The sequence below is a fragment of the Notolabrus celidotus genome, chromosome 8 (genome assembly GCF_009762535.1).
Source record: "Notolabrus celidotus isolate fNotCel1 chromosome 8, fNotCel1.pri, whole genome shotgun sequence".
NCBI classification, from domain to species: Eukaryota; Metazoa; Chordata; class Actinopteri; order Labriformes; family Labridae; genus Notolabrus; species Notolabrus celidotus.
In genome coordinates, this window is record NC_048279.1 from 11,358,719 (window position 1) to 11,382,770 (window position 24,052).

Here is a 24,052-nt window from a genome sequence, read left to right on the forward strand (position 1 = left end):
CCAAATTATAGATTTGAATAGAAACCCCACCTCTGACAAGGCAAACAGCCAATCATAGGCTGTTTTCGAAATGGCCTGCTACATTCTACCTACTTAATGTAGTAGATAGTGGGCTTACTGCAGATTTTGCTCTTGTTCACATACTACGTACTTCATACTGAATTTTGGCCAAATCAGTACGTACTGTTAGTATAGTAGGTGGTTTCGAAAACAGCCATAGTTTAGGATTTTGAAGTGGCCAACTGGATTTCAAGGGGTGCCAGTGCCATCCTTGGCCACCCCTCTGGAAACGCCACTGCACATTAGCTCCAGGTCTCTTATTGACAGTCTGCCCCACCGATCACACTGACCAGGATGAAACCAGTACAGCTCTGTTAAAGGAATGTGCACGACAGGGGGTGCAAGATCTCCCAAAGCCCTTCGATGCCCCTCACTGGATTTGGGAGGAACTACTTGGTGTAGATATGCAGGTCACAGCAACCTGGGGTTGCCTTAGCAACGGCTAAGGAACGTGGAGTTGCCCTGGCAACAGATGAAATGAGGGGTTACCCTGACAAAAACGCTACAGGAACTCATTTAGCAAGCCCTCGCTGTCCTTTTCCAGACAGATAGCTGCAGACATGACAGGCACAGTATTAACACAATGAGAGGGAAAATGTTGTGGGGAAGTCAAACATATTCTTACCTCTTTATTTGGAAAAACAGTCTCATCCCAGCCATTTACCCAATAAACACTAATCCATATGCTGACGCTGTTGTCCTCTCTTCCTCTGAGTCAGCTGTGTTTATGTTCACACTGCTTAATAACAGGAATGGATGTCTAGCCTTTGTTTAGTGTGTCAAAATAAGACATTCTAACAAGGTTATTACAAAACAGCCATTTATTTTCTTCACACTGTATTAAAGTTTAACACACAACAACACTATTCAGAACAAATGGGTCTTTTTTCTCCCTTTCAGTTTGTGGTTACTCAAACACTGTTAACATTTATACAACATTGGGATTATTTGAATTTGCAGTTAAGTCTGATTCATATATATCGGCACAACAACACACGACAAACAGCCAGAGAAGCACACATGCAATGCAACAAAAGATACACAGTACAGTACAACTTCTAAGCAATGAACAAAAACAACATGAGCAAAGCAAATGGAGATTTTGGTCAAGGTCCCTTTTGCAGTTACATGGTTAGAGGCTAGTAAGGCTACTACAGACGTCATACAAAGCACTGATAAAAACAACTGAAAGACAATGGACCTTTGATCAACTCGACGGCTGGAGTAAAAGATACCGAGACAATTTCTTAAAGAGGGGACTGTTGGTGGAAATGATCCTGAAGCAATGATCTGTTTCTTCAGCCATATACTGTGATGTACATGGCTGATCTCAGATCAGTGTATTTTGACCAGGTCCCTTTAAACCGTACTGAGGCTGAGGGAAAGTGGTATCTACTCATCTGGCTTCCTCTTGGGCTTCTTTGGGTTGCGGGAGCGGCTCTTGGCCTTGCACAGTGGGCAGATGGGAGCATTACGATGGATCTGCTGGTGGCAGGAGAGGCAAGCCTGGAGAGAGGAGGAGATATTTAGCCATCACTATTTTGTTCTTGCTGTGCTGTAGAGATAAGCAAGCAGCTTCTTCAGGTTGTATCTGAGTGCAGGAAGTTGAGTCTTTAATCTATCTATCGAAGGCAAGGGTGATGTTTGTTTTCTCACAGTTCTAATCAACAGTCAACATATGAAACAGTTAAAATTTGATTACGTGTAGGCAATTCAAAGAAGATGCAAAGCTCTGCCTAAGTGACTGTAGTCTTGGCTTTAGATAAAAACAGGGTGGGTTAGAGAATCAGTCAAGTATTCAAACTTCCAAATGTCATTTTTCACATCCTGACAGATATTTCAGGACATCAGAAGTAATACCTTCATAGGTGGGGGTTGTTGTCTGAATGTAGCTGTCTGGCGTGCATCCTGCTTCCTGGACACCTGAAGCTGTTGTGCAGCTGCTGCAGCGGCAGCAAGGGATTCTGGGATGGCAGGCTCGTGCGGCTCCTTCTGCCACTCTGCTTTCTGCTTCTCGAAGTAACTGTTCAAAGCAAAGAAAGAGAGAGACCTGGCTAGCTGTGATTCTTATTAAGAGCTTCTGAATCATATCACAGCTGAGATTATCCCATCTACGCCGTGTATCTAGAGATGTGGAGTGGCAAAACCAAACACAAAAGACACTTAAATTGGAGAACATTGTCGTCGATCTCGCACATCCTCTTTTTATGTGCAACTCTGAGAAAAAGTTCAGTTATTGTGAGTGTTTGTCTTCATGTGTGCTAGTGTACGTGTGTGTGTGTGTGTGTGTGTGTGTGTGTGTGTGTGTGTGTGTGTGTGTGTGTGTGTGTGTGTGTGAGTGAGTGAGTGAGTGTTTGTGTGGGCAGGGGAGGGCTGGGAAAGAAATTTGGCCTTGGACTTTATGCCTGACTGGCCCATTTTCAAAAGTAAAAAAAAATGATATCCTATTTCTTTACGCTCTCTGGTTTCTCTCAGAATAGTCCTGTGATAGAGCATTGACAGAACCTATTTAATTGGGTGTATTTCTTGTTACTATGAACCACGAAGCCACCAAATATTACGGCTTTAACACATGTTTTATTACTTCAGTTTAAAAACTATTTGATGTGGATTCTGAGTCATTTTTATTTGATTCAAGCTCTGATTTTAATTCTATTTCTTACTACTACCGTCATGCAGAGTGCTCATTTGTATGCTAATAAATTACTCTCTCAGAGTATCTCTAAATGTACCTAACACCCCACAGTGCTGGGATTTGCGACTTAATTTTCTGTAAGGCTGTCCATTACACCTTGTCAAATTTTACAGTGGGCACTACTGCTGTTGGGTAAAATTACCCTGGAATTACTTTGCTGGCAGCAGAGGTGTCCAAGAGGTAGTCGTATCATCTTCACCACCATGATCACTCAGACATCAACATAAATATCTCCGAGTGACAAATTCTATCATTTAAGTGAAACCAGCGAAGAACAAAAGTGATAAGCCTCTCTCCTTAGAGTATCTCAGGGAATGTCAAGGATCACGCTACTGAGAGGGAAAGGAGAGACAGCAACCATCTGGCCAGAAATGAACTCATCATCTGAGCTTCCACACAGTGCACAGCCAAACTGACGAGCTAGCCTGCCAACGAGGCTGTCAGCGTGCAGAGCAGCAGTGGCCCAGCACACTCTCTCGCAACTAAAGCTCTTTATGCAAAGAAAAATTCAATTTTCGGTGCATCAATCACTTGAACCAACCAAAGTTTTGCATTTCAATCTCTTCTGTAATTCCCAATGTACCCTTAAGTTAGAAAAAAAAGAGCAGAAATGTCAAAACTTGACAGTTGTACCTGTGAGTAATTGATCAACAAAGTCAGGACAGCTACCGGGGAAGTGTCTTTACTTCTGTCTTTACTTCTGTCTTTACAACAGAAGAAAAACACAAGCACAAAGCCATTCTCTGACTCAATATCTGTCGTTTTTAAAATCACATTGAGCTACAAAGACCAGCCTAAATATCCAACTGTCATCGAGGACACTTGAAAACATGAATACATAGCGTCACCTAACACCCTTACCGTAAGTAAACAGCTGGCTTATCTTAAGAGCTTCAGGCCATTGGCACATTGTTCTAAAGATAGAGCTCAAAGAGATACCCACTGAACTCTACAACCGTGTCCTTTCCAGCAACATGTGCGCAGTTAATAAAATCAAAAAACAAAAATCTAGTCCATCATTGATATCACTCCATTATGTCAGATCTTCTTCAAAATAAACTGCCCAATCTGAATATCATGTGCTGATGGATGTCAGAAGGCAGTTCTTGCTGCTGGGGAGTCTGACTGCTGTGCCCCCGTGATGTGCTTCCAATGTTGTGGATAACAAGGACATTTGTGAGTTTGAATATGAATTCATTTGACTGCTCTGGCATCATTGCCATTTTCCGAGGCCAAAAAATCTGAAAAATGAAGGGTAACTTTGGTTGGACCGGATTTTTCTGAATAGGAAAAAAGGAAACCAGTCCAAGACCACCAACAGAACACCTATCAGATAAGTCTGTGTAAGCTATTCTGGATATTCTATTTTGGCAACTGTTTCAGATGCAGCACTTCTAATCTCCTTGTGTATTATGGTGCAGTGAAAAGGCTGTGTATTCTATTCTATTCCTATATCTACCAAAATACCACTGAGGCATGTTAAAGTATGTTACAACACCTACAGGGAACTTAAATTCATTAAATTCAGATGCAGATCTTCTGCCAGATTCTAATAGCCATTCATACTACTGCTTTCGTAGGCACTTAATGGTCTGTTCACCTTAACTACGAGATTCATTTTCAATTTGTTGCTTCTATTTCCTGATTTATAAAAAATATGTGCTGTGGATTTGATTTGCCGAAGCTTACAGGTATCTGCTTTTGATGCTTTGTTTTCACTCTGATAAATTGGATGGAATTGTTTTTGTGTTGAAGGACTCAAACAAGGAAATTCCAAAGTATATTTTTCTTAAGAAAAAAAAAATCATCCCATAAACTCAAGTGATACAAAGATCTCGCCATCAATACTTTACATTAAGGCTATGGAAGCCTGTTCCAAAATGGAATCAGACAATCATTCAGGCTCCTTAGACCCCTGAAGACCATTAAACCCCTCTGTAAAGCAAAGCAGAACATTAACCGAGCCAATACCAAACCATGTTGTTATTTGTACCATATGTTGTTACTTTATAGGCTCTCGTTTGCTTTATATATTTCATTTGCGCTGTAAAACTTGAATTTCCCCGTTGCGGGAAGAGTAAAGGAATCTCTTATCTTATCTTATGTCAATATCAGTCCTCCGTCTTACCTTTCCTTTGCCCTGACGACTCACAATGCTTTGAGAAAAAGCTCCAACATGTTTTCTGCACTTCTCATTAAAAAGAAACTCTCAGACACCATGTTGATGACGGAAAGCAAACTGCCATTTTCCCTTAACATCTGAGAAATCTGATATGACTTCCTGTTAAAGACTTTCAACTAATCAGTAGCCAACCCAGCAACTCATGACCTCCAACCGTCCATCATGGCAACAGCGACCTTTACAGACTTTGCACATGCTCCCAAACCTCCCAATAAAATGCATCAATGCAGTAGTCTGTACTTTCCCTAACCACAAACATTAAAACTGATGCTGCACAAAGCTGCACAACTACTGACAGCACTTACCCTGGAGGCTAATACTTCCTCAGCTGTCTGCTACTTAGATAATTCATGCAGGAAACAGGAAAGATTCTGTTCACGCCCCGATGATGTTGCGTTAACTGTTTTCAAAATTCAAATGCAACTAAGATTTGACATCTGATTTAATTTTTGTCTTTGACAGAGAATTACTGGTATGAGACTAAATCACTGAATTTCTTCTTTCCTTATCAGTAGTGCCAGGAAACTATGCAAATAAGAATAATGCTTCTTCTGTTTTCTCTAAGTGAATCAAAATATCTAGAAACATTTATTTCTTAAAAATGATTGTTTTAATAACAATCCAAAATGTTTATTTTTAAACAAACTTCTCAACGAACCTTTTGAGCCTGAATGTGCCTCTGTTCCTCCTAATTGGTAGCCAAACATTCCTGACCTTCTCAGCCATAGCTTTGGACCTCTGATCTAGGATTTCCCTCTTTACTTACAGACAGACACTTCCCTTATCTAAACACCGGAACTTAAATAAAGCTGATCAGTTGATGTGGTCTGTGGACATCATAATTTCCCTTTCACATTTTTTTATCTTTTTTTAGAACCATGTGGTCCTCTGACTGCTGGTTGTGTCTGGTTATTTATAGATTGCTTGTTTGGATCCCTTGCTCCATGATTTCATAAAGGCTCATTTGTTAACTTGCTTGAGTCTTAACTGTTAATAAAAACCTTCAGGTTGAGACTAAATTGTTGCTTACACTGTGACAAAATATTTCTCAGGTCCTAAATTATACAACTGATTACATGAATTGTAATAAAAGGCTCCATTCTTGAACTTTCTTTCTTTATATTTTCTCAGTTTGATGACGCAGGTGCCTTTTGTAAATAAAATGACCTGCTCTGCTCATACGTCATTACAAGCCTTATTAACTTCTGAGCTTTACACAGTGCTCAATCTCTCCCTGGTGGGAACTTGTTTTTAATTCTTGTATGAATATAGTCCATCATGCACATTCTGCTAATACTAGGCCAATGTTCGTGAATCCAAGAGGTCATGTCACCGCAATCATCTCTGAGGCATGCTAATGAATTACTCTACCCTGACAGTGAACATTGAATCTTATCATTGAGTGTGCCATCTACTGGGTAATTTATTTTATTTTATCTAACCAGGAGAAAACCACATTGAGATTAGAAAATCTCTTTTTCAAGTGTGTCCTGGCCAAGATCTCCAGCAGCACATTCCAGCAAAGTTACTGACAAACAACACATAATTCTAAAATATTACAACATATCATGGGTTTCAGAACAAAAGTCATCAGTCAAAGCATCTACAAACTGAAGCATCTTCCTCAAGAGCCTTCAGTCCGCTTTTAAAAACATTTTAAGAGACAAGCTCACTCAAATCCAGGCTCTCCTGAAACAGATTCCAGGCTGCAGGAGCAGTATATCTAAAACTCTTTTTACCCATTTCAAGACGCACTCTGGGGACTGAAAGCAAGTTTGTGACTGGGTCACAAAGCGGAGACTGTAGCTTCCAGTATTTTTTAAATGAATAAAATCGCATAAATACGAGGGAAGCAAGTTAAGAATCGCCTTATAAACAAGGACATATGCTACATTAAGGGTACTATTTGTAGGAATATTAAAAAAATGGTACATGAAATTACTAAATGTTGTGATGTTGCTGTTTGCAAATTTTAAATAAGCTATCTTCTCTTTGTTGTCAAAATATTATTAAACCGTTTCTGTATCTTGTGTAGTAAATGCATTCTGATCTGTGCCCAGGGGCTAATCTTTGAAAGATTGTTAGTGCGCCTTGCATGCATTTTTGTGTACGTGTCTGTATTTGTGTGTATACTGACTCAAGGGAAAGCTTCTCCTCTTCTTCGTTCAGGTTTGGGAGTCTATGTAGACCTAGTGTCATCCTGAGAGCGTCGACATGCTCCTTCAGCGGTTTGTACTCGTCATGTAGGCGGCGAGTTGTTTCGAGCAGTTTATTCAGGTCATTCTCCGACTGCTTGATGGTGCTCTCCATCTGAAAGGAAAAGATTGTACATTTCAAGAATACATATCTGGTGCAACACAAATGGTTTGTGGGCGATAATATATTTGCTGTGGAAACACAAGCAGTGAAGTTACATTTAGTACATCTTTATTTGTGTTATTGGTAGGGTTTCAAAGGGGTGGAAAATTCCAGTAAATTTCTGGAAAGTTTCTGGTAAATTTCCATGGGAAGTTAAGCTGGGGAATTTTGGAAATATTCCAACTTGGAAACTGTCCATGGGAATTAATGGGAATCAACTGGGAATTGAGGGTAATTTAATGGAAAGGTATCATATCCAAGCATAAATATTTGTTTTGTTATAAGCAGACATCCATCCAAAATAATACAATTAAAACAGATTTATTTGTAAGTAGAACTTTATCAAGTGTTAAATATTTTATTGCACAATCAATTCTTTCATTGAAGAACAAAAACATGAATGTTGAGTTAAATATTACTATGATGGTACTACAAAATGTTAAATGAAAAGGGCCCCTCTCCCTCCAAAAAAGTCCCATTCAACATGCAAATTAAACAGTTGTCATTTTAATTGTGCTCTTTTATGCTTGTCTGACTGTTTCCAATGCTCTTAATGTTTTAATGTAAAGCACATTGAGTTGCCCTTGTGTATGAAATGAGCTATATAAATAAAGTTGCCTTTCCTTGCCTTGCCTTGTTATGGAATATATTGTATTGTATATTCAACATGCAAATTAAACAGCATCTTGCCTCAAGCTTCTCAAGCCTAGCCTCTGCATTTTTGCTAAACCCTTTCAGGCAACGGGCTCTTCCTGGGCTTTTCCTAAGTTCCATATTAAGAGCTAACCTTCAATTTAGTAAATTCCAGGTTTATTCCTGTTTATTCCCATAAATTCCCGTTAACTCATTAACTCCCATGGAAAGTTTCCCACTTTGAAAACTCCTGGAAATTTTGCAACCCTAGTTGTTGGTCTAACATAGCTAATTATACTCATCTGAAATTCCAGGAACATGTCCTCAGTGGAGGGTTCTCGTTTCCTAATGTAGTGCTCACTCACCACATTGATATCAGCATGGATGAGGCGCAGCTCTTCAACATGTGCCATCTTCTCTTGTAGAAGAAGATCCATTTCTTGTTTGTACTCTTTAAGATGCTTCTCTTCAGACTCTAGAGCCTCAAACTCAACCTTAAGACGAGATTTGATTTTCTGCATCTGGATAGTCTTGTTCCTGCAGCCAGACAAAAGATAACAGCTGTCAGATTATTTCTCGTCATGGAGCAGATGAAAATAAGACACGTTTCCTCACCAAAACAACGACATCAAAACATCACTAAATATTTTCCATCTGCTGTGCAGTGCTTTGAACTTGGGTAAAATTATGTACAACTTTATGGACGTTTCGCAGCGATGTTAAAAAAGAACGAGCAATCACATCAGGAGGGAACTGATGTCTGAATAAATGAAATAATGAAAGTCTGTAAATCTGTTATTATGCCTTCCAGCGGGGAAGTCATGAGAGCAAACAAACACCATCGGTGATTTAATGACAGACTGGTTTAGCTTTCAACCAGAGTAGCTAGTTCACCCATGGATTTAATTAGCTACGCACATCTGGCATTTTGTTAATACACATCTGGAAAATTGTTGCTCAACATGTAGCTTAATCTGAGCGTATTTACACCCACGTTTGTCTCGTCTCTAAGATTACTTCCTCAGAAGCAACCCGAAACGCGAATAGCAAAAACCATTGGGGGTAGAATTTGCAGCAGACCCGGCTAATTGTAGCTAGCTAGGAAACAAAAGCGAAGTGAAGGGGCTCATCCTCGGCCAGCTAACCATAGCTAAGATAAGGTTCCTCTACGTGTCAAACAGCTGATCGCCATTCATTTCACACCACGTCCCAGGCTTACCGTACTTCCAGGATATTCTCTAATTTGCACATTATTTCTTGCTCGTCCGCCATGGCTTTGCAGTCTCTTGTCTTGTGGTTCAGTCAGCTCAGATCCCCTCAGGGCCACGGTGCGGGTCTCCTTGTTGATAAAAACACAATAGCAGACGTGAGCGCGCATACGAGCACGCGCGCGCAATGTGGAGCTGTGGCTACGTCCACGAGTCTTCTGTCGGCCACACACAGGCTGAGACTAAGCTGCAAAACAACATATGCATGTCCTATTAAAGTTTAAACCAGCTTTTGCAAAGCAAGAGAAATTAAAAGAAAGTTATGGCCTTTGCTGTAGACCTCTGAGTTTTTTTTGGGAGGACATAAAACAAACAAGAACAAAACGTTTATTCTTTCAGGAGAACCACTTCTTGGCATCTAAAGCCAGTACACATTTTTTAAATGTAGAATGATGAAACACCTAAAGGAAGAATATGCTAGTTTTATCATCTTTTAATTCTCTTCTTAAAACCCATTTTTACAGACTTGCTTTTATGTGATTTTATCTTTCTAACCGCTTTTACTTTTATTCTATAATGAATTTTAATTTTTATCCAAATCATTAATTGTTTTAAATTGTTGTTTTAATTTATTTTTATTTTTTTCATTTATTATTTTAATGTTCCTAATTTATCCTGAACACTTTTTCTAATTTTCCGATGTGATGTCGCCCTCTTATTCTGCAAATCTCTTTTATTGTCCTTTAAATGCTTTTAACTTATCCATTTTTATTTATTTATTTATTTTTATTTATTGGATTTATTTATTCTTGAAAAACCTCTCAACAACGATTTACTGGTCTATTTCCTACCACTTCATTCTGTTTAATTGACGTGTATTCATTTTAACCTGTTGCATTTTGCTTTGCATTGTTAAAGTTCCTCCTTCCTGTCGTTCAAAATGTTTGCTATTTTATTGTACCATGCATTGTTTGTCAAAGCACTTTGTAAACATTAGTTTATAAAGGTGCTATATAAATAAAGTTATTATTATTATCATTATCATTATTTTTATTAAAGGCATTCAGAATTAAGGTGTACAATGTGCCCCTAAATCACGTAGAGCGGTCCATGGCATTGTTCAGAATGCTGCTCTAGTCCTAACAAGGACCAAAAAAGTAGATCACATCACTTCAGTTCTTAGATCCCTACACTGGCTTCCTGTCTGTCAGAGAAAAGACTTTAAAATCCTGCAGATAGTTTATAAAGTACTGAATGGTTTAGGTCCAAAATACATTGCTGATCTGCTGCTACTGTATGAGCCATCTGGACCTTTGAGGTCATCAGGTACTGGTCTGCTTTCAGTCCCTAGAGTCAGAACGAAACATGGTGAAGCAGTGTTTAGTCATTATGCACCACATATCTGGAACAAACTCCCTGAAAGCTGCAGGTCCACTCCAACTATCACCTCTTTTAAATCAAAGACTAAGACTTTTTCATTTGCCACTGCCTTCCTATCTTAGCTTATTTTAACTCACTTTAAATGCAAATTTTAAATTTACTTTTAATATATTTCTAATTTTCCTTTTCTTTTCTATGTTTAATTGTAGTTGTCATTTTAATTGTGCTCTTTTATGCTTGTCTGACTGTTTCCAATGCTCTTAATGTTTTAATGTAAAGCACATTGAGTTGCCCTTGAGTATGAAATGAGCTATATAAATAAAGTTGCCTTTCCTTGCCTTGCCTTGTTATGGAATATATTGTATTGCTATTAATGATGGACTACTGAGCTTTATTTTAATGTATTCTGAAGTTGACCTAACCTCAACCATTTTAAATGTAAATCTAATCTAAATCTAATCTAATTTACTTTTAACATTGCTGATAAGCTAGTGCAACAAATATGATGGTAGACCTACAAAATTACTTACAGGTGATTAAACAGAAACACTCAAGTGAAGTACGAGTAAACTATTTTAGACTAAGTGCCAGATGTTCCTTAAAATTACAGATTTACCTCAAATAATTAGTTTCTAGTGAAACTAGAAACTAATTCTAGTTAAATTCTAGTTAAATAATCTCAGGACAATTAAATAAATCACAGAAATTAATTGAAGAATACAAAAGTATCCAAATATAGAGCCTGTCGGTCTCCTTCTCTCTAAAATCATGGCTTTACAGCCCTGTTAGCCTACCAATAATACATTTGAGCAGTTAGCAACAGGCCAGAAAACCAAACAAACCACTTTACCAAACCTAAAATGACTGTATAACAACTATGCTTAAAACATTAACTGAAAGGATTATTAGATTATCAGAATGTTCTGGCACTTTCACAGCTACTAGAACATCAGGTGCTGCCGGGTTAATGTTGATCTGTGGCCCTTTGTACACAAGCTTGGGTGAAAAAGATCCTGTCTTGGTCCCCAGTGAGTGTTTAACAGTCATATCCCTATCAATTTTAAGCAAAAAGAAAATGTTCTCAGAAGACGAGGCTTGCCTCTTTAAATACCTTGGGCCTTGGTCTGCCATTGGATTAACCAGAGAGAAATACTTGGGAATAATACAATGGTCCATTCTCATTCAGCATAATCCTTGGAGGTATTGCAAGCAGTTTCATATGACTCCACAGCAAAAAGGCTACTACAAGCACCTCTCTGAAGAAGTGTTACGGCAAGAGATTAAAAAAATACAAATGTCTACTGTAAGTAGCCCCTTTCATTTTTTTATATCTTCATTTTGGCTGTGTTCAAATGTAGTTTGACTGTTTCTCTGTGAAGTGGTTTGATTGGAATCTGTTAACTTGCTCGGTAATTTAAAGAGACAGGAAGAGAAAGCGTTTATCTGTAGTAAACTTGTAATTTCCAAGCAAAACATGAGGTTGTCTTACCTAGTTACCAGATGTTTCCAATGTGTTGGGTTTGTGTTCCTGGATTTAGTGTGTATTGTAACACTACTTACATAAACAAAACTTTATCAAAGTTAAGCTTTCTGTTCTTATTTTCATTAAACTTGATTGAAAACATCTGTTCTGTGAGGCTCACAAGTACATTACTGTTATTACTACAAATATTATCATTATTATTACTATTATTATTATGGACACTAATGAAGCCTGCCTTGCTTCTTTTGCTCACAGAAGAGTTTATGAAGAATGGAGTAAATAATTTCTCCTCTGTTTTGCTATTTTTGTGCAGTACAAAGTCATTCTATACCAATAGCTGTAAATGTGTGTATATAGTTTGATACTAATATGCAAAATTACAACTCTTTGAGTGTCATGTTGTCGACACAGTCATTAATACTATTGCATCATGGAATGAACCCCATGTTATAAATTCAGTCTAAAATATACTGTGGGCTTCACTTTTTGATTGTAGTCCCCACCAACATCTTGCGATTGGATGCTCCTGGTTGAACAGAAGAATGTAAGGAACACTCTTTTTGGTCATTTTGCTGTCAAAGAACCAACAAATTTAGCATTTGTGTCAAAGAACAACTAAATTATTACAGCTTTTTTTCACCCACTTGTTGCTCTGTTTTTTCCTTGATGCATCACCAGTGACACAGATGAATGATTACTGCAGAGTTTTTCTCTATTTCTCAGTGTAACTGTTTTCTCTGACAGATAAATGTCCGCGTTACGACCATGGACGCTGAGCTGGAGTTTGCCATCCTGCCCAGCACGACTGGCAAACAGCTCTTTGACCAGGTACGTTTTGCATTACTATTAAACAGAGGCTTTGACAGACAAGTGTCTGATCCTGTTGTTAAATTCATGTTTAGATAGTGAAGACCATCGGGCTGAGGGAAACCTGGTTCTTTGGCCTCCAGTATCAGGACAGCAAAGGCTTCTCCACCTGGCTCAAGCTGAATAAAAGGGTGAGGAGAAAGTTTTGTGAGTTAACTTGTCCTCCCTTTTTAGCATTGAACCCTCAGACAGCTGGATTTAAATGACCATGTAAATATGGTTATGATTCTGGTAATGATATTGTGTCAACCATTGAGGCTAATTAGTACAATTTTCTTCAATCTGACATCCCTCTCTTGTGGGACACTAAACATAGGTCACAGCTCAAGATGTGAAGAGGGACAACCCATTGTTGATTAAGTTCAGAGCTAAATTTTACCCTGAGGACGTCGCAGATGAACTGATCCAGGAGACAACACAGCGCCTCTTCTTTCTGCAGGTTGGTGAGGAGTTCACTTACAAGGACACAAATGTACTTCAGAGAAAATAACACTTTTTCTCTATCATGTTTCTTTATTTGCCATGAAAGAATTCATGCCCATCATTTTCCTCTAAATATTCATTTATACGGATTGAAAATCATCACTAACTAATCATCTTGATATAAAGAACCTAGACAAAGTGGATATCCCAGTGTAAATGTCTCCATGAGTGCCTGACAATGCAATAATAAATAAGGAATCTCAATGAAAACAAGATGCTGATCCTGCCTTAATGAGCTGCAGGGGTTCCACTATGACTCACAGAGATCCTGTAAACCCTGTTTGAGTTAGACATAAGGGAGTATTTACACAAAAACATGGATCTTGGTACACAAAATTAATCCCAGAACACACTTTCACTCATGTGATTCACATTTCAACAAAACTGCTGTGCTCAAAACCTTCACATACAGCAGCATAAAACAGTAGTGATTAATGTGTTTGAGTAGATTCTTAAGAAGTCTTTTTCCATGTGATAGGTAAAGGAGAGTATCCTAAATGATGACATCTACTGCCCTCCGGAGACTGCAGTGCTCTTGGCTTCGTATGCAGTTCAGGTCAAACATGGAGACTACAGGAAAGACTATCACATCCCAGGATACCTGGCAAGAGAGAAACTGCTGCCACAAAGGTACTCAGTCCTGTGGATACCAGTGTTAACCAAAGTTCAGCTTAATGCCAGTTTGAGTCAGCTGAATGCTAACCAATGTGTCCTCTTCTCTGATATAACACCAGGGTTATGGAGCAGCACAAGCTGAATAAGAATCAGTGGGAGGAAAGAATCCAGGTGTGGCATCAAGAGCACAAGGGACTGCTGAGGTACTACAGTCTTAGTACAAAAAGTAAGTCACGCATCAATTGCTTATAGGTGTTTATAGTTTATTTGAATTGTTGTGCACCACAGAGAAGATGCTATGGTGGAGTACTTGAAGATAGCCCAGGATCTGGAGATGTACGGGGTCAACTACTTTAGCATCAAGAACAAGAAAGGATCAGAGCTGTGGCTGGGAGTGGATGCACTGGGGCTCAACATCTACGACAAAAAGGACAAGTAGGTTGCCAATCTAAGAAATATGCATCTTTTACTATGATGTAAAACAACATATGTGTATTGTTGTATGCTCTTGTGTCTTCATTTTTGGCTGTGTTAGTGGCATGGTGACATGGTACTGAGGAGAAGTTGGTAAGCCAGTGTGTTGCTCAGCTACTAATACATCCCCACCATTTTAAGAACTACTGCTGCTACATTTTGTGCAGACAAAAAGACCCCAAAGATATGTCATATCTTCAGTGGCCTCAACTTTTCATCAAGTATGACACAGGGCTGACTGTTATATGTGTGTGTGGTTGAAAAGTCAGGTACTCCAAGGTGAGTTATGGTATGCAATATAGACATCCATTGTCCCTGGAGGAAGAATACTTAGGAATTCCTGACTTTTTCTGTAGTGCGAAAATCAAGTTGACATTTTTGGTACAAAATTAGATGAGTGGAAAGAGTCATTGACATCATGAAACCTGGTTAAGACATTAACAGACTTTAGGGATTCTGTCAGGCATATTTTGGTGCTTAGAAATCTTTGGGTCTGAAACTATTTTTCTTCTAAATTATGTCCTGAACTTGTGAATAATTCCTAAAAAAAATCTCAATGAAAAAATTTGAATCTCTAAGGTTGCTATATTCTAAGAATATGTTTGGTCTCATTTGGTAAAAATTAGTTCATTGTCAGTGTAGTAGATGTACAGGAGGTTTCCAGTTCCTACATCATGATTGGTTCATATGCCCCATGCTTTGATTGAGAACTAGTAGTGACATCACATCAACATCGAAGGCACAAAAACAATAAACAAAAATGTTGTACTTGGGGAGAACTTTAACCCTTTGTCGAGTGTTATAATCAGGTTAATGTTTGCAGTACTTTGTCCTTTGGTTCACAGCCAAACACCTAAAACGTATTACATTCAGTCAGCCTAACTTTCTCATTTTAGTGCATTAGCAAACATAGCCTTTCTAACCAACTGAATGAAGATTATAAACATGGTTAGCTTGTGTTGCATCTTCATGCTAGCATAGCATGCTCCCTTTAGCATTCAGCTCAAAACACCACTGTGCTTTGCTCTTGTTTGACTTTCCTTTTCATGTCTTACCATGTTTTAAATAAACATTTTTCAGGATGACCCCAAAGATTGGCTTCCCCTGGAGTGAGATCAGAAATATTTCCTTCAATGATAAGAAGTTCCTCATCAAACCTATCGACAGGAAAGCTCCGGTATATAAAAAACACAACCATTTGTGGTCCTTAAAAGTGATTTATTTGAGCAGCTACATATTTAACTTCACTGCAGCCCAACAATAATACAAGGCAGTTTAGTTTGTTAAAAAAATGTCTATTTATACTCTACACTCATAAGCCAGACAAACTGGAAGCCTTTTGTGCGGATTGATGGTATGTTGTAACTGAGCTTATCTCAGTTTAAATCAGTTCATGGTTGTTTGTGGATGGGATTAATTGCTGCTCCCTCGCCAGTGCTCAGGGTCCAATGTGTGAGTATTCACTTTAGTGGTAGAAACTGTAATGAAATAATTCGCACTGCTACGTTCAAGATGCTTTCAGAATCTTTTCATATTTATTCACTGCGACTTTGCAACAGGAGGTGTAAGAGAATCCTGTAGTGTTGTTACTGGTGAAGTTACCAATTTTGAAAATGCATAAATTACAGCAAGTAGTAATGAGAGCAGCTGCTACTTGATCTCATAACACAAACATGAATTTAGCCTCACACTTCAATTTGGCTTCTGACTGCATGCACAGAATCAAAGAGAGCGTCCAAGAGCTTAGAACAAATTTGTGAAATTCTCCCAAACAAAACTGTCTCTTCAGATCATATAAACCCAGGTTTAACTGTCAGACAGTCAGGAAATGATAATGAATTGTCCTGAATCAACCAATGGACGATCACTGATTGCTTTCTGTATGTTAAAGGACTTTGTTTTTTACGTGCCTCGTCTTCGCATCAACAAACGTATCCTGTCCTTGTGTATGGGGAATCATGACCTGTACATGCGCAGACGTAAACCTGACACCATCGAGGTGCAGCAGATGAAGGCCCAAGCCAGGGAGGAGAAGAACAAGAGGCAGAAGGAGAGGTAAGAAAGGAGAAAACTAATGATGGTTTTCTTTTTCTTTTTTTTTTTCTTTTTTTACAGTTTACAGTGTGTTCTCGCTGCTTTAAGAAAGAACTGTCAGGAGATAAAGTTTTTTTCAGATGTGTATTTATGCGCAATTCTCCTGTCAGGGCTCTGCTCGAGAGTGAGAAAAAAAAGCGAGAAAATGCTGAGAGGGAAACAGAGAAGATTGCTCGTGAGACCATGGAGCTGATGGAGAGATTGAGACAGATTGAAGAGCAGACAAAGAGAGCTCAAGATGGTCTGGCAACTCTCTGAATACAAATGTTTCTCAACTTGATTTTCCTTTTTCCGTTAAAGAACATTAAAAGACTTGGTATATTGAAATATTTGTGCTTTTAGGATCTCTACAAAGCTTATTCTATGTGGGCATGTCTGGTTGTGTGTGTTGGATGTGTTGCACGCATGTGCATTTGTGTTTCAGAGCTGGAGGAGCAGACTCGCAGAGCTCTTGAGTTAGAGAAAGAGAGGAAAATTGCTCAGGAGGAGGCAGAGCGTTTGGACAAGGAACGCAGAGGTGCAATTGAAGCTAAAGCAGCCCTGCTTTACCAATCTGAATCCCAGATCAGGAGCCAGGAGGGTCTGGTAATAATGCTAAACACACATTCAATTTCAGTTGCATAGACTAAATTATATAGTGGATTTTCTTCATGCCTTTAAAAAGGAAGAGAAAAGGTGATAAGTCATTTTTCAGTCAATGTTTATATAATGATTAAGGACTCATTGCGGTCTATTAACATATATCGATCCAGTCTTCTTCTTAGCTAAAAACAAGACTGCAAAGGTATTGATGTTATCAAGTGGTTCACAAATTCAGCCTGATGGAATATTTAAATCATGGACATTTTTGTCTGAATTAATGGAAAAGAAACTAACCTGATCCATGATGCAGCATCTGAACATACCCGTGCATGCACAAACACACACCCACACTTCCTCTGACACACATGTTCACCCACAGACAGAGCACAATGACCTGAGATCAGGAGCACTCTTAACTCTCTCCCCATTGTGTGCGTGTGTGTATAGGCCACTGAGCTGGCAGAGCTTACCTCTAAGATCTCCCTGCTGGAAGATGCCAAGAAGAAAAAGGACGACGAGGCAAAGAAATGGCAGAAAAGGGTGAGAATTAATGAAAAAACCATGAGAGAGCTAGAGGATGAAACAGAAACGAGCAAAGAGCACTGTCTGACACTATTGAGTGTGAGATCCTGGTAAAATAGAAGTAAGGCGTCAAACACAGATAGCTATATCAGTCGACTGTTATGACATAATTGCATACATTTAAATGTCTTTTGGATGCAGCGTGCCAGTGATTGAAAGCATTGAAGAGTTTTTAAATCTTTGCATACAATTATATTTGTATTGTTGTGGTGCAAGAGACTTTTGACCAACTGATAAGAAATAGCTAATGTTCACAGAGCAAGAAATCCATTGTTTTGATTCTGAGTATTTTTGTGTGCCCATTTTGGAATATGGATCTCCAATTCTGGAGAGTGTTGGAAAATGAGCTTTCAGAGCAACACTACATAACACTTTGAAGGGAGAAAAACAGCCAGGCTAATTTCACTTTAATATCCAAGCAGTGCTTTATAGTAAGTCATGTTTGTTGACAGGCGATCGTGGTAGAAGCTGATTTGAGACGGACCAAAGAGGTGCTGAAGACTAAACTCATGGGTGTTCACATCCAGGATTCGGCCCATCCTCATATGCACGAGCACGACGAGACGGATGAGAGCAGCGCAGAGGCCAGCGCCGAACTGACTTCCCCAGGTATGGTCCGAGATCGCAGCGAGGAGAAGAGAATAACGGAGGCCCAGAAGAACCAGAGACTGCAGAATAACCTGAAGGTAAGGTTTAGCAGTAATGATTGAGAATCTAATTTTTGCTGTTCTCTTAAGGGCCTTTAGGTCAGAGGTCAGGTTAAGTGAGAGCTTAACAGTCCAAGGTTTTTTCTTGAGATTAAAAGAATGTCTATGAATAAGATAATACCTTCAGTTTCCTTACTTAGAGGCAGAGGTGTCAAAAGTATTCACATTCATTACTCAAGTAGAAGTATAGATACTAGGCTTTAAAAAGACTTCTGTAGAAGTTAAAGTATCAACTCAAGTTTTTTACTCAAGTAAAAGTGTAAAAGTTCTGGTTTCAAAACTACTTAGTGTAAAAGTAAAAGTAATGTAAGGGGAAAAAATGCCATTAAGGACAAAAGCTTAGGCTGCACCACAGGGGCCTATAGTGCACTACCCCACCTCCCAAAAAATTTTTTTTTTCAAAAGGCAGTATTGACTATAATGTTATATTAATGTGTTAATGTTGAAACATTTGGGTTGCACCTGTTTCAGACGCATTCATGCCCATTGAAAATGAAGGCATATTAGTACAATGCAAATACATTTAAGAACCATATACTACTGAGCATTAACGTGTTTCATGGAGCGGAAGATATGATGACTAGTTGCCTGTAAGTATTGTAATGGTGGAAAAAGTCAAACTTCACTGGCATTTTATCAATAGCCTTTATTGGAATGTAAATGTACACCCAAACATCAAGCACCCACATGCATTCTAGACCCGGAACTGCTGGTGTTGACCAAAAGGGTCTTACTCAACACAAAGCCTAGATCACTTCAAACTGTATAAAAATGACATATGAACATGTCAGACTGTATAAAATCAGAATCAGCTTTATTGGCCAGGTATGCTTGAACCCACAAGGAATTCGAGTTAGGTAAACTGTGCTCTCTTTGTACAAGGCAATATGGACGTAGTATCCGTGACGTCACCCATCTGTTTCTAAAGCGCTGTTATTGCTGCTGTCGAGCGATTGTGACATAAAGAGGCGGGCTTTGAGCCTCCTAGCCAACAGCTACGGTGTTCCTGGCTGTCAGTCACGTCACCTTTTCCTCTCATTGGAAGACTTGTAATCTAAATATCTTCGAAATTGCCGCGTCAGAAAAAAATTCACCCCCCCCTACAGTGTGTGCCAATCAAGAAATGAGCTCTCCAGACTACACTCGTTTTTTGTACCAGGCTGGAAACATGTTTATTTCTGCTGTAAAGATTGTCTTTTTTAAATTGGTGTGTATGTGGTTTCCGGTACTTCCGGAGCCAGACTCAAGCGGATCCTCGATGAACTGCAGTTTTTAGCACTTGCTCATTGGACTCATTATTGTCCAAAGCTTGCTTCAAACTAATCTAGGTTAGCCACAATTTTTCATTACTTTGTTAAGACACTATCACAACACACACATAGATGTAATGAGTAAGAAACTTGGCGGACAGCGACGCACCATAACAAATCCATAACAAATCACCAGCGCCCAGCTTACGGTGCCATCTTAACTTTTGTTGGTGATTCAACTTTTCCTGAAAAAACACACACATGCACATTATCTACATCAGGAGCTACATCAGTTAAGCACAGAACATTTAACAAAGAGTTACCAAAAGGCTTTGTTCGACAGACATTTGCGCACACACAGGTGCGCACACTCTCACCAGTGGAGGCCTGTTTGTGTGGTTGTGTCTGACGGACTCAGACACAATAATAAAAAGTCTGTTAGAACCCTCAGAAAATACAGTAGTCTGCTTAGCTTGCTTCAGACCTTTCTGGGCACGTCTCTCTCCCTGCCGTCACTCAGGGGATGCGCTAGTAGCATGCTGCATCCAGGGGTGCTCAGAAACAGGAGATGTAGGAACAAAAAGTAATCTGGACAGACTGATACAGGTTGTAATAATTGCTCATTTGCTATAATAACTGCTGTCACACATTGACTTCATGATCCCTTTAATATCTGTGGCTGCATCTGACTCCGACCTGCAACGTTGGATCATAGCCTACTGCTAGCAAGCCAACCATGACATGTCTTGGCATGTTCCTTGCCATAGTAAACATTGCACATTTATTATTAGTACGTTACTGGGTTACTGAATTCTCTTGATTCTCTGCCACAGAAATCTTCGCACTAGGCTACAGGAGTCTGCTATTTCCTTGCTGGAGTGTGACCTGATTTGTGTCATGTGCAGGTGCAATGGATCGCTTACAAAACCAATAGGGTGTCAGAATGTATCATGTTAATACTTGTCATCCAACCAAAATCAAATTCACTCGATGGTGCGGTTTATCTGGAGAGGTTTTTGTTTTTTGTGTTTTTTTGAACGATGACAAGCCGGAATGAAAACAAGCCGAAATGAAATAGGAGCAACAAGGCTATTTTTAAAATGTAAGGTGTAGGCAGCACAGATAATTGCATGAAAATGTAAGGAGTAGAAGTAAAAAGTGAAAAATAGTTACTCCATTAAAGTATAGATACCCAACATTTCTACTTAAAGCTGCTATTGGTAGTCACAGAGTAAACATCTGTTCAGAGAGAGGGACTTCGAATGTCAACACTATCCCTCTCAACCAGGTTTCCTCTTAGCCCCCCAACACAGATCGCCATGTGCAGTCATGATAGTGCCGGATTCATAACCAATCGGAGGACGTAGTAGGGCCGCCCCTTAACCACTCAGGACAGAGGATTGGAGATTAGCTATGATTGGTCCGTCATAACAGGAACGAGGGGAATAATAACATTACTTGATACAAAGGCATTGCAAAAACGCAGAGATTTCACAATAGTCTCCAATTACTCCACTTACCGATGAGTACTGATGGGCATTATGACTTTTTCTCCAAACCCAGCAGAAAAAAAGCAACGTTTTTTACACCATTCCTACCAACAGTCGCTTTAAGTAAGGTAATGAAGTATTTGTACTTGACAACTCTGCTTAGAGGTTCTAAGTTCAGTAAATAGTGTTCTCTAGAATTTTGGTACAACCCTAGCTGAACACTAAGACCAATGTGTCACCACTTTAATCTGAAGTAACTGTAATGGCTGCTAGACAACGATAGTTCCAACAAAACAAGGTTGTATTAAATGATCATCCCTTTTGCTACCTTTTTACCTATGCCATGTCAGTCGGGCAATGTTAGTCTGTTGGTAATATCTTCATTTATGTTGTTGAACTGCAGTGACTTTTGAACAGATATTCATGGGCCACAGAGGATTCATCCTGCTTACTTTTCATCCCTTTGCTTTTCATCTAGCATCTATTTTTATGAAATGTCTCCACAAATGTAAAACTGATTGCTATGGAAAGCAGTACACAGGTTTTATGGCCCTGGACGGATTAATCTCAGATCGAGTGTCACATTGCAGATGACTTTTTTGCGTTCAAATAAAATCTCTTAACATTAATTGGATATATATTGCTATGTTTCAAAGTTTTCTTTGCATTCAAATATTTGCTGGTCATCTGATTTTTCATTGTGTACCGTTACCAGGTCATAATTAATGTGATATATAATGATAGACTGAATATCTGCAAAACCAAAGGAATGCGCACCATCTTCATCTGAACTCAGTTTTCAGTCCTTACCTTTCAATTTCAGAATGCAGGGATGCTACATTTAGTAATTTAACATGGAAATGCTTCATAGCTAAACATCAGCATGTTACATTGTCCCCGAGCATGTTTGAAAGCTGACGTTAGGATTGAGCTCAAAGCAGCACTGTGCCTAAGCACAGCCTCACACAGCCTCTCACAGTTGACTCATTGTCTTGTTTCCAGAGAATCTGTGGCTCTCATTCGTTGAATCCAGTTGTGTATTGATGGTTATTTCTATAGTATTTCTCAGTAAATTTGATTTAGAAATAATTAGGTTTGATAAGAGGTATGAGGTGTATGGGCTCGCGTAATGTGTGTCTTTGTTATGCAGAATTATTCATTGTAGCACCTGTTGCTGTTTGTGGTTTGAAAAACACATATTTGCTGCTGCAGTGTTTTAGTACATTTGTTGCTGTTGGTTCCTCCAGTCATACCAGTCTAAACTTTGCCAAAAGATGGCAGCTTAATTGTCTCAAAAACTGTGTTTCACCAAGAACTAAGTGCACTCTACTTACTTAAACATTTCTGCAGGTACATTATCATTCTGTTGATTTTATGCTGGTCACAAATTTAATGCAGACCATCTGGGTGAAATAAATGTTGTCTCTATCTGGTTACCAAAACAAGATATGATGTTGCATAAAGGACTCAGCAGTAAAACGAACTTCATAATGATGGACAATAGAGTGTCTCCAGATTGGGACTGAGGGGAGTACAGGGGTGAGGGGAGAGGGGCAAGGCTTCTGAATAGTCTCCCAAAGAGTCCAGGGAAAGAGTTTTTTTATTCACTGTGTGTTTGTGTTCCCTTTCAGTTCCTGAGCAGTGAGCTGGCTGGAGCTATAGACGAGACCAAAAGGACCCTCAATGACCTGATCCACGCGGAGAATGTGAAGGCGGGCCGTGACAAGTACAAGACCCTGCGTCTGATTCGTCAGGGCAACACCAAACAACGCATTGATGAATTTGAGTCCATGTGAGAGAGACTTCTACAGGCCCAGTTGCTCTGACAGCAGGATAGGGATAGATGATTGAAAGATTTCAGAAGGTGTAGGTGCATATTATTACATAGGTAGAAAATTAACCCAGTATAACGGGTTAAACGTGACAAAAAATTATTTTGTTACTGTGTGTTAATGCTTTCAGTGCAAAGACTTTAAAATTAATGTCTTTTAATCTGGAAACATGTCAGTGCAGAAATGGCAAATGCCCATTACAACCCCTTATATCTATTTAATAGGAAAAAAGGTGCATTTATTATCTACTACCATGCTGTGGATAACTATGCTTTAATTAATGAAATCTCATTAGACACATTTGAAATCTCAATATGTCAAGTGATGAAAACCTTTTTAATATTGATTTATGACAGAAATGACATTTAAGACACTGGTTAGTATTCTAGCTAATTAGTAAATCTTCTGTACACTTCCATGCACAGAAACTCCTCCATGGTGTTATTTGTGCATCAGCTCACATATGAATTACTATCAGCTTTATATAACAGTGCAACCGCCATCACTGTACCTTTGCCATGTCACTACCTTTACTCCTGCAAAAAGCAGAGTGGCAGTGACAATGCAGCAACCAAGACATACCTGAGAATTTGTATCTACTTTAATTTGATGTAAGTGATTTGTTCCTGCTTTCCAAAGCTATCCCCTTCTCTTGTTCTGCTGTCTCAAAATAAACAAATTAAAATAAAATGCTGCTTACAGATCCTCTATTTACAATCACTGTTAAAGGAATAATGTAATTTGTGTTGTTTTCTCCTATTTTGACTTATTTTGGGAAAAAAAGACATTGAACTTGAATTGTTTAGGTCAAACTAGACAGGAAAAATTATCAGATTGTAAAGGCACATGCTGCTCTCATTGAGAGAGTTGTTAAGGGAGCAGGTTTTATGTTTTAAACTTGTTTCAGTTCAGGGGCCACATACAGCCAAAGTTGATCTAGTGGGCCAGACCAGTAGAATCATAACATATTAACCCTTAAATAAGGACAACTCTAAATTTTTCCCTTTGATTTACTGGAAAACGAAGTACAAGTACATTCTGAAAATGTTCACATTTAATGAACTATCTTTCTTCAAA

General features: G+C 38.9%; 2 protein-coding genes across 2 annotated transcripts; one reads left to right on the forward strand and one right to left on the reverse strand.

The window, feature by feature from the left end:
• Nucleotides 1–858: 858 nt before the first annotated feature.
• Nucleotides 859–9,333, reverse strand: zc4h2 (zinc finger, C4H2 domain containing). The gene is made up of 5 exons (XM_034689551.1): nt 9,148–9,333; nt 8,294–8,465; nt 7,075–7,247; nt 1,921–2,083; nt 859–1,566 (listed from the first exon to the last, which is right to left on the reverse strand). The coding sequence occupies exons 1-5, from the start codon at nt 9,198–9,200 to the stop codon at nt 1,453–1,455; spliced, it is 675 nt and encodes a 224-aa protein (XP_034545442.1). The 5' UTR covers nt 9,201–9,333; the 3' UTR covers nt 859–1,452.
• Nucleotides 9,334–11,795: 2,462 nt separating this feature from the next.
• On the forward strand, nt 11,796–23,652 carry LOC117817200 (moesin-like). Its single transcript, XM_034689740.1, has 15 exons — nt 11,796–11,819; nt 12,496–12,543; nt 12,744–12,827; nt 12,902–12,997; nt 13,183–13,305; nt 13,828–13,979; nt 14,084–14,167; nt 14,253–14,399; nt 15,519–15,615; nt 16,330–16,493; nt 16,643–16,773; nt 16,957–17,117; nt 17,562–17,654; nt 18,149–18,382; nt 22,775–23,652. Exons 1-15 carry the CDS (start codon nt 11,811–11,813, stop codon nt 22,937–22,939), a joined length of 1,788 nt encoding a protein of 595 aa, XP_034545631.1. The 5' UTR covers nt 11,796–11,810; the 3' UTR covers nt 22,940–23,652.
• The last annotated feature ends 400 nt before the right edge of the window (nt 23,653–24,052 follow it).